The sequence below is a fragment of the Portunus trituberculatus genome, chromosome 9 (genome assembly GCF_017591435.1).
Source record: "Portunus trituberculatus isolate SZX2019 chromosome 9, ASM1759143v1, whole genome shotgun sequence".
In the NCBI taxonomy this organism is placed as follows: domain Eukaryota; kingdom Metazoa; phylum Arthropoda; class Malacostraca; order Decapoda; family Portunidae; genus Portunus; species Portunus trituberculatus.
The window spans coordinates 1,679,221-1,695,000 of NC_059263.1; the positions used below are offsets into that span (position 1 = coordinate 1,679,221).

General features: G+C 40.4%; 1 protein-coding gene across 3 annotated transcripts in view; it reads right to left on the reverse strand.

Moving 5' to 3' along the window:
* The window catches only part of LOC123501745 (protein-tyrosine sulfotransferase-like), a 39,284-nt gene that overhangs the window by 7,861 nt on the left and 15,643 nt on the right, over positions 1-15,780 (reverse strand). For 2 of the 3 annotated variants that reach the window (XM_045250759.1, XM_045250758.1), the window contains exons 2-3: positions 2,210-2,341; positions 1,674-1,913 (exon numbers count right to left, since the gene is read on the reverse strand). In XM_045250759.1, the coding sequence (XP_045106694.1) occupies positions 1,674-1,913; positions 2,210-2,326 (357 nt within the window). In that variant the 5' untranslated portion in view covers positions 2,327-2,341. Of the gene's footprint in view, positions 1-1,673; positions 1,914-2,209; positions 2,342-3,979; positions 4,126-15,780 lie in introns of those variants that run through there. The other variant, XM_045250760.1, reaches the window with a different exon arrangement.

A 15,780-nucleotide genomic window follows, 5' to 3' on the forward strand; every position in this document is an offset into this window, starting at 1 on the left:
ACTACCGCATCACATAAACAAGACAACCACTAGCCTAACCTACCTACCATAACCAAATAAAAATGCACTGCCAACCAACAAAACCACTACTACCACTTCTGACAAAGCTTAACGCATCACCTCCCAAGATTACACCACAAACACCAAGTGCATTACAACACCAGCACCACATAAGCAACACTTCCTTCTCCACTGACAAGCGGAGGGATAAAACACAGCATATAAAAATTAGCATCAGCAGCAGCATCTAAAATTCAATAGGAAAATGTGGTAGAGAAGCAGAAAGTGAAAAGGATATAATCATTGCAAAGCTTCCTCCTGCACAATTATACTCGAGTGGGAAGGAAAGGGTGCGTGTAATTGCCAAGATAAATTAACTCGGCGTAATTAGCAAGAGGAATCAAGGGGACGGGAAAAAGTGAACGAGCTAAAAGACAAAACCAATTATGGACAAACAGTGGAGTGGTGAAAACAAGAGACAACATGAATGCATAATTAAACACTGGTGCTTAAATACATGATGAGAGAGAGAGAGAGAGAGAGAGAGAGAGAGAGAGAGAGAATTTACTTTGATGTCTATTTTTTCAGGTAATTTCAAGCAGCCAGCCACAACACACCTCTATTTGCTACTGTATATATAACTCATCTTTACATACTACCATTCCCTCTTCTTCCCTCCCCCCCACTCTCTCTCTGGACTGGAATAATTAGCTGCACCACAAAGGAAATGTCATGAATACACCACCAGACTCTTTTCTTTTTTTCTGTCATTGCTTTCCTTATGTTTCTTGTCTTCTCAACTACACACTTCCCTGACCAACTGTCCTAATTCCTCCCCTCAGCTCATCACACACACACACACACACACACACACACACACACACACACACACACACACACACACACACACACACCACACCTGTTCACTCTCACTGGTCTCTCCAGATATGATTAAACTAAGGTTGCAATATTCTCTTCTCTCTCATCCCTGCCAGCCCTCATCTCTCTCTCTTTCTCTTTCTCCTTTACAGCAAGATTAATTAACTTTCTTTTTTTTTCACTCTTGCTAAAATGTTGTTTTTATTTTAGCTTGTTTCTTCTCTTGCTTGTTTTATTAATATAATTTATTACACCTACTAGCACTATGTTACTTCATCCAGCCCAGTAATCCGTTTATCTTACACATCCCTTACGTAATCCAATGTAACATTCATCCAAAGCCCAATCAGATAACTAAATGACTTCACCTACCCCTCCAACTCAACCTAATTCAATCAACGCTAAACTCACCCAATCAAATAAGCATTTAATTTTACTCAACCCTAAAGAAACCAACTGATATAACTTATTCTCACCCACCCCTCACCTACCCCAGTGTATGATCTTGCTTTATTCTACAACATGACAATTCCCGTCTTTATATCTGTTGTTTATACATTACTTTAAACTTTATTGTGTATTCTTGTAGTATCTACTTCGTAATAGATAACCAATATGTAATACCACTAATCATGAATAAACTAACACTGCATCCACTTCATAAAGAATTAACTAGTACGTACATGATATTAATGATGAATAAACTAATTATACATCTACTAAATAAAGGATAACCAATAAACATAACATTATAACTAGTACGTAATATTACTAGTGACGAATAAACAGCCCACCTCGTCAGTCACGCCCGCCTCCTGCAGCCTGACGGACTCCTTGGCAGATCGCTTCCACTGCTGGCGCATCTGCAGTATCCTGGGCACCACGCGCGTCTCCTCCCCGCAGCGCACGTCGGGGTGAGCGTCCAGCATAGCGCGGATCAGTGTGGTACCCGAACGAGGCATGCCGCCGATAAAGATCATGGGCTCGTTCCGGTCATAGTTGTGAAGGGCGCCGCTGCTGTCCGCCGCCACGTGCTGACAGACACGGTATTCAACATAAATTAACCACTTCAAGTACCATAACGCGTTTCCATATTCATTCTGCTTACTATTTGGTGATTTTATACAGCTTCAGAAATCTATGTGAGGGATTAAAATACTGAAGACTGTGGTCATTAATCTTGTGACCTCCATAGATCCTTCCTAATGTCAATAAAATGGTCTAATCGTACACAAATCTCAAGGTAAAATGTGTCCCAGTATTGAAGGGATTAAGGAAGTTGTAGGATAAATCAGGATTGTATTTTCTCACATATTTACACTGTGTTTACCTGTCTGTGGGCGCGGTGTGGGGCAGGCTCGCAAGTGTATTGGCCACGGTACAGCAGTAGCAGCACCAGCGCCCCCACCAAGGCATGGGGCACGTATCTTCTCACCATCCTCAACATCACCACATCCCACGCCTGGTAAAGGAAGGAAAATACACATTGGTTGGCTGGGTGAAGGACGGTGGTAGTAGTAGTAGTAGTAGTAGTAGTAGTAGTAGTAGTAGTAGTAGTAGTAGTAGAAGTAGTAGTAGTAGTAGCAGTAGTAATATATTTATAGTTGCGGTTGTTCTTGTTGAAGATATTTCAGTAACTCTCTCTCTCTCTCTCTCTCTCTCTCTCTCTCTCTCTCTCTCTCTCTCTCTCTCTTTAAGATCATTATCTGCCATACTTAAGTCATATGCCACAGGAGAGAGAGAGAGAGAGAGAGAGAGAGAGAGAGAGAGAGAGAGAGAGAGAGAGAGAGAGAGAGAGAGAGAGAGAGACGATGACAACGACAATACTCATAAAAAGATAACAACAGCTCAAAACGACAAAAACAAAAATAAATGCAAGGGAGACAAGACAAGAAAGAAAAGAAAAAAAAGAAGACAGCACGAAGAAAACGAGAACTCAAGAGAAAACGGAGAGATATGCCCGTAAAAGAATAACACAAAATAGAGTAAAAAACACACGAATATATTGATTAAAAAAGAAAGTGAAGAGCGGAAAGCAATCCAAACCTCACCCAACCTCATCCAAACCCCACTTCACGTCAAAGCGGATGAATCTAATTACAGACAAGCACCGAAGACGTTCAATGAATTAAATTTCCTCCAGTAATATGAAGCAGAAGGAAAGGAAAAGTGGTTCCAATATTTCTTGCCCCGTCCACCTCTCGCTAGACCGAATTAAATTGACAGGCTGACTAAACTATTTGGGGAACACTTTCACTGATGGTGTGTGTGTGTGTGTGTGTGTGTGTGTGTGTGTGTGTGTGTGTGTGTGTGTGTGTGTGGATAGATGAGTGGATGGGTGAGTTTGGGTGGGTGGGTGCGTGGTTGGTCAGGTGTGGTGGCGGTAGTTCAGGTGAAGGGGGATAGGGGGCGGAGAGGTAAGGTGAGGAGGCACATGTAAGCTGCCCGCCTTGACACCGTGATATTTGGCCTAGTGGGGGAAAAACGAACGTACACACACACACACACACACACACACACACACACACACACACACACACACACACACACACACACACACGAAAGATTAGGAAGGAAAAAGGAGAAAAGATATGATGAAAATATCCACTACTACTACTACTACTACTACTACTACTACTACTACTACTACTACTACTACTACTAATAATAATAATAATAATAATAAGCCAGTCACAAGAAGCCCTTTCACGCACATCACGATGGCATCCACGGAAAGAAAAAAAAGAAAGGAAGGGAAAAAACTGAATGTCGACTGAAGGTTAAAATGAAGATAATAATAATAATAATAATAATAATAATAATAATAATAATAATAATAGAAACTCATCGAGGAGTAATACCAATACAACAATAACCACGATTTCTTCACCTGAGTAACACGAGAGGCTGCAACAAAACAAACAAATGATACAATAAATAAAGAAATAAAAGCAAAACGAATAAATTGAAGAAAAAAAAATAAACTCAAAACGCTCACAATATCTCAATTACACACACACACACACACACACACACACACACACACACACACACACGAACACTCAAGCACAACACAAAAAGACATAATAACACCACTGACCCTTATGAACTTGTCACACTAACACACCACAACACCACCACCACCATTATTACACACGATACTCCACGCCAGCACAGAGCCGTGGCGGTGGTTGTGGTGGTGATGGTGGAGGTGAGGTAGGTGTGCAACGTCAGCCAAGTGGTGTGTTACGTCCGTTGACATGCAGGTGGTGATGGTGATGGTGATGGTGATGGTGGTGGTGGTGGTGGTGGTGGTGGGGTGAATATTAATCAATGGTGTGGCTGGCTTGCTTTGGTGGTGGTGTTGGTGGTAATGGTGCGGATGTATCTGGTTGTCACTACTGTTTCTACTTCTACTACTACTACAACTACTACTACTACTACTACTACTACTACTTCGACATCCACTTAATCACTTATCATAACTATTACTCCTATAATTGTTATACTCTCCTTTCTTCCAATAATCCATCTCCTTCGCCGCCGCCTCCTCCTTCTCTTCCTCTTCCTCTTCCTCCTTCTTCTCCTTCTCCTCCTCTTTCTCCTCCTACTGTTCCTGTATACTACTACTACTACCACCACCACTACCACTACTACTACTACTACTACCTCCGTTACACAAAGGCTACTGATAAAATTAATCCTGTTGCTGCATAAGATGTGTTGTCAATAGGATAGAAAAAATAGCTAAACTGGATCAACACTCTCTCTCTCTCTCTCTCTCTCTCTCTCTCTCTCTGGTAATGGAAATAAAACGAGAAATAACGGAAGAACAATCAAAGGAAAAGGTAAACACAAACACCATCATATCCAACTTACACTCGTGCAAAATTAATAAACACACACACACACACTCTCTCTCTCTCTCTCTCTCTCTCTCTTTTCGGATTGTTTACAGAGCTGCGAGTGTTTGAGTCGGTGATGAGAGCAGCAAACTACCCCTCTCCCCCCCCCCCCCGGCGTGAGTCTGGGCGTGTAGTTAGTTAGTCAGGAGATAATTAGATGAATGTTCGCAGTTTTCATTAAGCATTGGAGGCGGTAAGTTCGGTGCGCTTGTGGTGGTGGTGGTGGTGGTGGTGGTGGTGGTGGTGTGGTTCTTGCTGTTGCTATTATTGTCATTGCTTTTTCCTCGTTGTTTTGTACAGATCAGAGCATTGTGTACCATCATCATCATCATCATCATCATCACCATCATCAGCATCAGCAATACAGCGCCAGTCATCATTGTTTTGTTCATTCGTCGCTTGCAACAGTGACAACAAAAAGACAAGTTACTTTCTATTCCGTACCCTTAACATTTAGCACCAATATTTTCTAGCAGCTGAGTAATAATAATAATAAAAAAAAAAAAAGAAAGAAATGTCACACCTTTATTTATTTATTACTGCAGGTCAAACTTTTATCTTTATTATTATTTTTTTACTCCCAGCATACTGTTAATATATTCCACCCTTGGCCTGCCTGTGGACTAAAAACTACTACTACTACTACTACTACGACTACTTCTACAACAACTACTACTATTACTACTACTACTACTACTACTACTAATAATAATAATAATAGTGAAAACGTAAAAAAAATATCAACAAATAAAAAAAGAAATAACTGAGTGTAAGAAACTATGATAAATGGGAAAAATGCAGATGTAATTGTGTGCACGAGGAAAATTGTCTTGTGGTAATAAAAAACGGGAAAAGAAAACGGTAAATAAGAACCATTAATGAGACAGTGCCTACCACGAGATGTTGAAAAAAAAGGGTTATCCATCACAGGAGGTAAAGTGCAGTAATGGATGGATGGATGGATGGATAGATAGATAGATGGATAGATAGACAGGTGAATGGATGAATGAATGAATGAAAGGATGGATGGATGAAAGGATGGTCAATAAATTACTCTTCTGGCACCTTCCAAAACATACATCCAAAGCCACACACACTGACCTTAACACACACACACACACACACACACACACACACACACACACACACACACACACACAAACATACACAAGTCTACAAACACACACTTACGCAGACATCAACACAAACACATACCAAATAAATACACGTCTTCCCAAACACACACACACACACACACACACACACACACACACACACACACACACACACACACCACCTCTGCTCAAGACCCAAAAATCCAGTGAGTGTTAGCGAGTTAATTTTTGTCTCTCAAAAGTCTCTCCTCCTCCTCCTCCTCCTCCTCCTCCTCCTCTTCTTCTTCTTCCTCCTCCTCCTCCTCCTCCCAGACACTTCACCAAGCCAGCTCTTATTTCGTCCCCTCCAGCTATTAAGGTTAGTAAGTTACGCACTATCTTTCCTCCTCCTCCTCCTCCTCCTCCTCCTCCTCCTCCTCCTCCTCGGTTTTCTCTCCTTTTCTTGTTTTTATTGACTTTTTTCCTGGTTTTAATTCAGTGACGTCATTTGTTATTTCCCCTTAGTTAATTTCTCTCTCTCTCTCTCTCTCTCTCTCTCTCTCTTGTCCTTGCCTTTCTCTTCTTTCTCCTTTCTCTTTCTATCCCCCTTAATCTTCTCTTTCTCTCTCTCTCTCTCTCTCTCTCTCTCTCTCCAAACTCTTTTAAGATGTTAGAGAGAGAGAGAGAGAGAGAGAGAGAGAGAGAGAGAGAGAGAGAGAGAGAGAGAGAGAGAGAGAGAGAGAGAGAGAGAGAGAGAGAGAGAGAGAGAGATCTGTTTTACCAGTTCCTCAGCCTTGTAATGGCGGAAATAAACACAAACATTCCTCTCAAGGTTGTGTGTGTGTGTGTGTGTGTGTGTGTGTGTGTGTGTGTGTGTGTGTGTGTGTGTGTGTGTGTGTGTGTGTGTGTGTGTGTGTGCTACTTCCTCCGCACATAAGTTATCAAAAGTCCTAAGAATGAAAAAAAAAAAAGAAGAGAGAGAGAGAGAGAGAGAGAGAGAGAGAGAGAGAGAGAGAGAGAGAGAGAGAGAGAGAGAGAGAGAGAGAATGGTAGTGATGAAAGTCGCAGTTTATTGTTCTTACATCTGCTTCAATAATAATAATAATAATAATAATAATAATAATAATAATAATAAAATAATAATAATAACAAAACCCGCTGTGTATAGAGAATCATTAATTAATACATCAATTCTCTCTCTCTCTCTCTCTCTCTCTCTCTCTCTCTCTCTCTCTCTCCACACAAAGTATTAACAATAATTAGGATATTAAACACAAAATATGTCTGCCAATTACAATAATTAGTTGTTGAAATTGAGATAATCATGAATAATGTACCTAATACTCTCTCTCTCTCTCTCTCTCTCTCTCTCTCTCTCTCTCTCTCTCTCTCTCTCTCTCTCTCTCTCAGGACTGAAACCATACGCTATATTTTTCCTCCTCCTCCTCCTCCAACAACAACAACAACAACAACAACAACTACTACTACTACTACGACCACCACCACCCCTACCACCACCACCACCATCACCATTACCACACAAACAAGTGTCATACGTGACCTCTACAAGGTTACAAAGAAGGCCATGAGAGACAGGAGGAGGAGGAGGAGGAGGAGGAGGAGGAGGAATACAATGGAAAACCAAACACCAACAGACCCTTTAGTCCTTTCAAGGCTGCTTGGTGACCACTATAACTAGATACAGGGAAGCGTGACAGGAAAGCACAGGCGAAGACTCCTCCCCACCCACCACTCCCTCCGGCATGGAAAACAGTCAGAATAAGTACTATGCAGCATGGAAACACTGACATGGAACTTGCACAGGAAAGGAGAAAGGGAAATTCTAATATTCACTTTACGAAGGAGGAGGAGGAGGAGGAGGAGGAGGAGGAGGAGAAGGAGAAGGAGAAGGAGAAGGAGAAGGAGAAGGAGAAGGAGAACAAGAACAAAAACGAGAACAAGAAGAAGAAGAAGAAGAAAAAAAGAAAAAAAAAAAAAAGATGAAGAAGGAGGAGGAGGAGGATGAAATAAGCACACTGACTGACTGACTGACTGACTGACTTACCAACTTACTAACTGGGACTGACTGCGTGACTGACTGAAAGAGAGTGAATATGTAAACACAGAGGGCGTTATGTGGAAGCGCCAGGAGATCTTCACTTTAAAAATGTCTCTCTGATAAGTGACTTGCTACTAAAAAAAACAAACCATTCTACCTATCTGAGAGAGAGAGAGAGAGAGAGAGAGAGAGAGAGAGAGAGAGAGAGAGAGAGAGAGAGAGAGAGAGAGAGAGAGAGTGAGTGATGGAATGCGTGGTTTAATATTAGAGCAGCCATAAATTCTTAGTCGCATACTATTAAGCCTAAACTACCTGACTGGCTGACTAACTACCTGACTGGCTGACTAACAGACTGACTTACTGACTGACTGACTGACTTAGCGGCATTCATTCACTTACTTCTATCGCCAAAAATACTGAGAGAGAGAGAGAGAGAGAGAGAGAGAGAGAGAGAGAGAGAGAGAGAGAGAGAGAGATGACGTGGCAGTAACAGCGATAGGAAGAACTTTGAACACGTAGCCATGAGAGAGAGAGAGAGAGAGAGAGAGAGAGAGAGAGAGAGAGAGAGAGAGAGAGAGAGAGAGAGAGAGAGCAATCTGACACCACAATGTAATAAGAACACTGAAACAAGGACGCTTAAATAAGGAAAACAATGCAAAAATAATCAACACACGATAAGACTTTCTCGCTACACGCGTACGACACTTAGCGGCTCAAGATACGAGAGTTCCACCACTTTTTGAACACACCACCTAAGCAGAGCATCATATAAACTTACGGTACGATAATTATCAGATCGTGGTACTCAAAACACATCAAATAACGCATGAATAGGAAAGGAAACACTATGAATCATTAAATAAAACATGCCAAAACAATAATGGGGAGAAATCATATAAAAAAGCATCAAAATTGTATAAAAAGGGCTAAAAAAATAAATAAGAAAATAGAAATACGAGAATATATCAAGTAACGCATGAATAGGAAAGAAAACACTATGAATCATTAAATAAAACATGCCAAGACGATAATAATTGGGAAAAAAATATAAATTAGCATCAAAAACGTATAAAAAGGGCTAAATAAATAAGTTATCACATCAATTTGGAGAATGAAATAATGTTACTAAATAAATGAACAAGAAAATAAACAGAAGTACGATATTTGGGACATGCTGAGTACGAGAACGCGGAACTAAGCAAAACATACCACTAATATTAATTTTGCAACACGTTAGAACCTCAATTTGGATAGTGAAATAATGTTACTACGAAATATCTTTGGCAATATATGTAAAGTTGCAGTAATAAAATAAAAAAATATAATAAAATGGAATAGAAAAAAAATGCGATAGTGTATGAAGTGTTAACGAGTGTCTGGCAAGTGAAGATCATGAATGTTGTTAATGAGGAAAGCTGTGTAATGAATAAGCGAATGAATGTATGAATGAAAGACATGCTGTGATAATGAAGACATGGGCTACATACATACATACACACATACATACATACTTATTTACATATTTCTATTTCTGTGTAGTGAATTTAGGTTATTTTTGTATCTTGAAGACGCGAGCGAGAGAGAGAGAGAGAGAGAGAGAGAGAGAGAGAGAGAGAGAGAGAGAGAGAGAGAGAGAGAGAGAGAGAGAGAGAGAGAGAGAGAGATTTATCACCAATAAGGCATGTCACAGAATAAATGAGGACAAAATTAAAAGTTATAAGGAAAAGATCACACAATAATTTACTTTTATATTTTCAGTCAGTCAGTCAGTTAGTTAGTTAGTTAGTTAGTTAGTTAGTTAGTTAGTTAGTTAGTTAGTGAGTGAGTGAGTGAGTGAGTGAGTGAGTGAGTGAGTGAGTGAGTGAGTGAGTGAGTGAGTGAGTGAGTGAGTGAGTGAGTGAGTTAGTCAGTCAGTCAGTCAGTCAGTCAGTCAGTCAGTCAGTCAGTCAGTCAGTCAGTTAATCTCTACAGTGAATCGTGACTCTGTCCTAACCCAGATGATAATAATAATGCTTAGTGAGAGTGACAGATGATGATGATGGTGATGATGATGACGAGGAAAGTGTACGTATAGAATAGTGTTAATAATAATAATAATAATAATAATAATAATAATAATAATAATAATAATAATAATAATAATGATGATGATGATGATGATGATGGAAAGCTGTACTACAATGGTGATGAAGGCAATGACAATGATGATGATATAAAGATGAGAAAATTGCATAGACAGTGTTGAAGAAGAAGAAGAAGAAGAAGAAGAAGAAGAAGAAGAAGAAGAAGAAGAAGAAGAAGAAGAAGAAGAAGAAGAAGAAGAAGAAGAAGAAGAAGAAGAAGAAGAAGAAGAAGAAGAAGAAGAAGAAGAAGAAGAAGAAGAAGAAGAAGAAGAAGAAGAAGAAGAAGAAGAAGATGATGATGATGATGATGATGATGATGATGATGATGATGATGATGATGATGATGATGATACAGACCACGCCTCATAACATGGCTAGTCAGTCAATACAGTTGTCATAGTAATCAACCACGCTATAATCTCTCTCTCTCTCTCTCTCTCTCTCTCTCTCTCTCTCTCTCTCTCTCTTAAAGGGGAATGTGGATCCGGCCTATAAAACCTAATCCGGATACAGCAATGAGATTTTGAAGAAGAGAATGATGGAGATGCGGAGACCTATTATTATTATCATTATTATTATTATTATTATTACTACTACTACTACTACTATTACTACTACCAAAACAGCTGAAATCACTATGAAACGAGAGAGAGAGAGAGAGAGAGAGAGAGAGAGAGAGAGAGAGAGAGAGAGAGAGAGAGAGAGAGAGAGGAACATGCAACCTTTAATACGAAAGAGGAAATACTAATTAATGAATGGAGAACACGGAAGCAGAAGGGAACACACGAAGAAGAAGAAGAAGAAGAAGAAGAAGAAGAAGAAGAAGAAGAAGAAGAAGAAGAAGAAGAAGAAGAAGAAGAAGAAGAAGAAGAAGAGGTAAACACAAGGCTAGCAAGTAAGGTGAAGGATAAACAAATAGTGAAAAAACAAACAAACAAGCAAACAAGGGAGATGAGAAGAAAAATACAGGAAGCAGAGAGAGAGAGAGAGAGAGAGAGAGAGAGAGAGAGAGAGAGAGAGAGAGAGAGAGAGAGAGAGAGAGAGAGAGAGAGAGAGAGAGAGAGAGGTGACGTAGAGGCCATTCTCCGTCCCTATTGGTTACTGGCTTTGTGACGTCATCATATACGTAAGACTGAAACGTCGATCTCGTGTGTGTGTGTGTGTGTGTGTGTGTGTGTGTGTGTGTGTGTGTGTGTGTGTGTGTGTGTGTGTGTGTGTGTGTGTGTTATTCTTTTCAGCACACACACATGCAGGTAAGGACATCAATCAGTCAATCAATCAATCAGTCAGTCAGTCAGTCGTCAAGATAGTCATTCAGTCATTCAGTCAATAAGTAATCCAACAAATAATTACACACACTATCACACCTTGGCTATTAAAGTTATTTATTTCACCTGCCAACTAATAATTTTCTTTAAGCACAGGTAAGACATTTAATACCTGTCTAATGTAACGAACTTCTAAATCTTTCTCTCTCTCTCTCTCTCTCACCTGTCCAGCCATCACCATTAATTAAACAAGTGGTGGTGACATAAACACAGGTGAAGCTTTTCGCCTAATCAACTCCTCTCGTCTATCTGTCTTCAGCCACTTTCTCATCGCCGCAAAGTTGCATCCCTTGATATCTTTTACCGCTACTTGCACGCCAACTGCTCTTCCAATCTTCCTAACTGCATGCCTCTCCCTTCCTCCCACGGTCTCGCTGCTCTAGACTTTCTTCATTCTCTCACCCCTATTGTGTCCATCTCTCTAATGCAAGCGATAACCAGTATTCCTTAGCATTCATGGGGTTCTCTGGTAAACTCTGGAACTCCCTGCCTGCTTCTGTTTTTCCACCTTCCTATGAATTGAAGTCTTTTTAAATGGGAGGTTTCAATACACTTATCCTATGGTCCTGTCTGACGCTTTTTTCTGTATGGGAATGACACGCCAGTAGGTCATTTTTGCGTGTCTTTTTTTTGCCCTTACCGGCGTCATTCCAACATAAGAAATGAATGAATAAGTAAATAAAATAAATAAATAGAAAATACACGGCTGCAGGTGTCAGCAATTACCTGAGTAGCGGGTAGCAAGTCACATTCATAGATAAAAACGTTCAGGTGTGACATAAACGAGAGGAAATGAGAGAAATTACTTAATATGTGTGTGTGTGTGTGTGTGTGTGTGTGTGTGTGTGTGTGTGTGTGTGTGTGTGTGTGTGTGTGTGTGTGTGTGTGAATAGATACATACATAATTGAAATTTGTGTTTGATGGGGAGGTATGATGAGGTGAAACAGGTGTGAAGTAATGTGTGTGTGGGTAGATGACTGTAACTTGAGGGTGGGGGGAAGGTGAGGTGGTGGGAAGGTGAGGACATGTGAGTGTGAGTATGATTTATTAGTGAATGCTAGAGAAGTATTGTTAAAGGACCACACACACACACACACACACACACACATCAGTGCCGTATTAGTTCCGTGTCCGCTCAATGCGTCAGTGTCAGTGAAAATAATAATTACATTGAATTTGGCTGACACATCAACACGTCCGGCGCAGTGCCGTGTTTTGACTTTCAGTGACAGTTCCGTCTCCGTTCCATGAAAAGTCTGTCCACAAGAACTGGTTCGTTATCATCCAACTCTGTGTGATTCATCGCAGCCACAATAAGCAGACAGCAGTCGCAAACAATGTATTTACAAAAAAAAATTGTTCCATTAATGAACTCCTTGTATAGAGTAGCAAACTCTCCACTTCCTCTCATCTTCTACGCTTCATGTACACACTTTATTTCCTTCATATGTTCTGCCTTGTCTTCTTTATCATGAATATGGCAATCATTGCCAGTTCAACGTCCGAAATCTTTGCCATCTTGGTCATCACTGACGCGGCACGAATGTGTACGAACACACATCCGTACTGTCGATGAAAACACGAAACAGTAAGATAAAACCAAAAAGGAAAAGAAAAATAACTACACAAGAAAACAAGAAAATAAATAATTAACGGCTACATTAAAAATGCAAAAGAAAAAAAAGTAAAGTAAAATAACAAATGAACGAAAAAAAAAAAAGCCTTACAGAAATACGATGTAAAGAATACCTCAATAAATAATGAAAGAAAGAAGAATGAGGTCTAAGAGTGTGGCAGGCAAGGGTGACACACAACGCGGCGCCCTCAAACCACGGTGAATAGTACAGGTGTCACGCCACTCCTCCACACACCTGTGGCTGCCCTGACCCCCCCCCCCTACACCATACACATCTGTTATTTATTGCCACAGGTTTGCTGCACGTGTGAGAAAATTACTAAACTTTTACCGCCATCAGTGTATTCATCACCATGACTGCCTAAATAACTCACCACCACCACCACCACCACCACCACCACCACCGCCACCACCACCACCACCACCACCACCACCACCAACAACAACAACAACAACAACAACAACAAACAAGTAAAACAAATACCAAAATTACCAACACAAACACATTCACATAAAAAGACAAAAAAATATATAAATAAATAAATAAAAAACAGCACCACCTTTGACAAAAAAGAGAAGAAAAACAAACAAACAAACAAACAAACAAACAATAAGTGCAGCATTATATAATCAGCTAAAATTAAGAAAAAAGCAAAAAAAAGTGAGAGAGAGAGAGAGAGAGAGAGAGAGAGAGAGAGAGAGAGAGAGAGAGAGAGAGAGGGACACGCCAGCCCAAACACCCATGGCTTAACGAGAAACAGGCCAGATTAGTAAGTCACGCAGGTAACACAGGTATGTACTCGCCAAACACACCGAGCTGTAACATTAACCTCTTCGGTACTGGAACGCATCTCTTAACATGAATTTTGTGTATGATTTGACCATTTTATTGACATTAGGAAGGGTTTATGGAGGTCAAAAGGTTAATGGCCACAGTCTTCACTACTTTTAACCACTTCAGTACTGGGACGCATTTTTACCTTGAGATTTCTGTACGATTAGACCATTTTATTGACATTAGGAAGGGTCTATGGAGGTCAGAAGGTTAATGGCCACAGTCTTCATTATTTCTAACCACTTCAGTACTGGGACGCATGTTTACCTTGAGATTTCTGTACGATTAGACCATTTTATTGACATTAGGAAGGGTCTATGGTGGTCAGAAGATTAATGGCCTCAGTCTTCACTATTTTAATCCCCACGTAAGTTTCTAAAGCTGTATAAAACCACCAAATAGTAACCAGAATGAATATGGAAACGCGTCGTGGTATTGAAGAGGTTAATCACCTTTAAAACACACCTGGGTTGTACCGTATATAACTATCACCTGGACACCTGTCTGACACCTGGAAACAAGGCGAAAAGGGGACAGAGGGACACGAGGACAATAACTTAACCTAACCTAACCTAACCTAACCTAGAGGGACACGAGGACACGGGGACATGATACACACACACTGGGGAAAGGCACAAGATGACACACGGACACAGGAACAGTGGACATAGGAAAACGAGGATAGAGGGACACGAGGACACGAGGACACGGGGAGATAGGAACACAGTGACACAAGAACACAGGGGACATAAGGACAGAGGAACACGGGGATACATACACGGGGAAAAACACAAACTAGGAATAACACAAAAAAAAAACACGAGGAAAGGGAGAAGAGAACACGAGAACACGGGAACACAGGGACAAGAGAACACGGAGACAAGAGAATACGGAGAAAAAAGAACGCGAGAACACACACGGGGACAAGAGAACACGTGAACAAGGGGACACGGGGACAAGAGAACACGGGAACAAGAGAACACGGGAAAATGAGATCAAAACATAATTTGGTGCATTTTGTGGGAATAAAGTAAATTCTGAGCATCTTTACAAACATCGAGGGTAACTTTGTATAATTGACTGACTGACTGACTGACGGACTGACTGACTGACTGACTGACTGACGGACTAACTGAATGAATGAATGAATGAATGATTGAGTGACTGACTGACCCACTGGCTGAATGATTGAGTGACTGACTGACTGATTTATTGATTGACTGACTGACTGACTGACTGAAAAGAAGGAAAATAAATAACAGACGAATAAATAAAAAATACAGGAAAAAAAAGCAAAACAACAATTGAACGAAAACAAAAATATAGACTGACAGACTGAGTAAAGCGCCACACAAACAGGGTCATGTGGCGCCCAAGAAATACGTAACTATTTATAGACAATAAAGGAAAATACTGACAGACTAATTAACTGACTGACTGACTGACTAATTAACTTACTGACTGACCAACTAATTAACTGACCAACTAATTAACTGACTGACTGACTGACTAATTAACTAACTGATTGACTGACTGACTGACTGACTGATAGACTAATTAACTGACTGACTGACTGACTGACTAACTAACTGACTGACTGACTGACCGACTAATTAACTGACTGACTGACTGATAAACTGACAAACTGACTAGCTAACAAAGAAAAGCGCCACACAAGCAGGGTCATGTAGCGCCCGGGGATAAACATTGACTAACTGACTGACTAATTAACAGACTGACTGATTGACTGACGAACTGACTGAGTAAGGCGCCACACAATCAGGGTCACGTGGCGCCCAGGGAACACGTAACAGGATTGCCCAGGTAACATGTAAACACAGGTAGAAAAAAATGGACTTTGTTAATTACCTGTGTGAATATTCAATGACTTTTTTTTTTCCTTTTCTTTTTCTCTTTCTT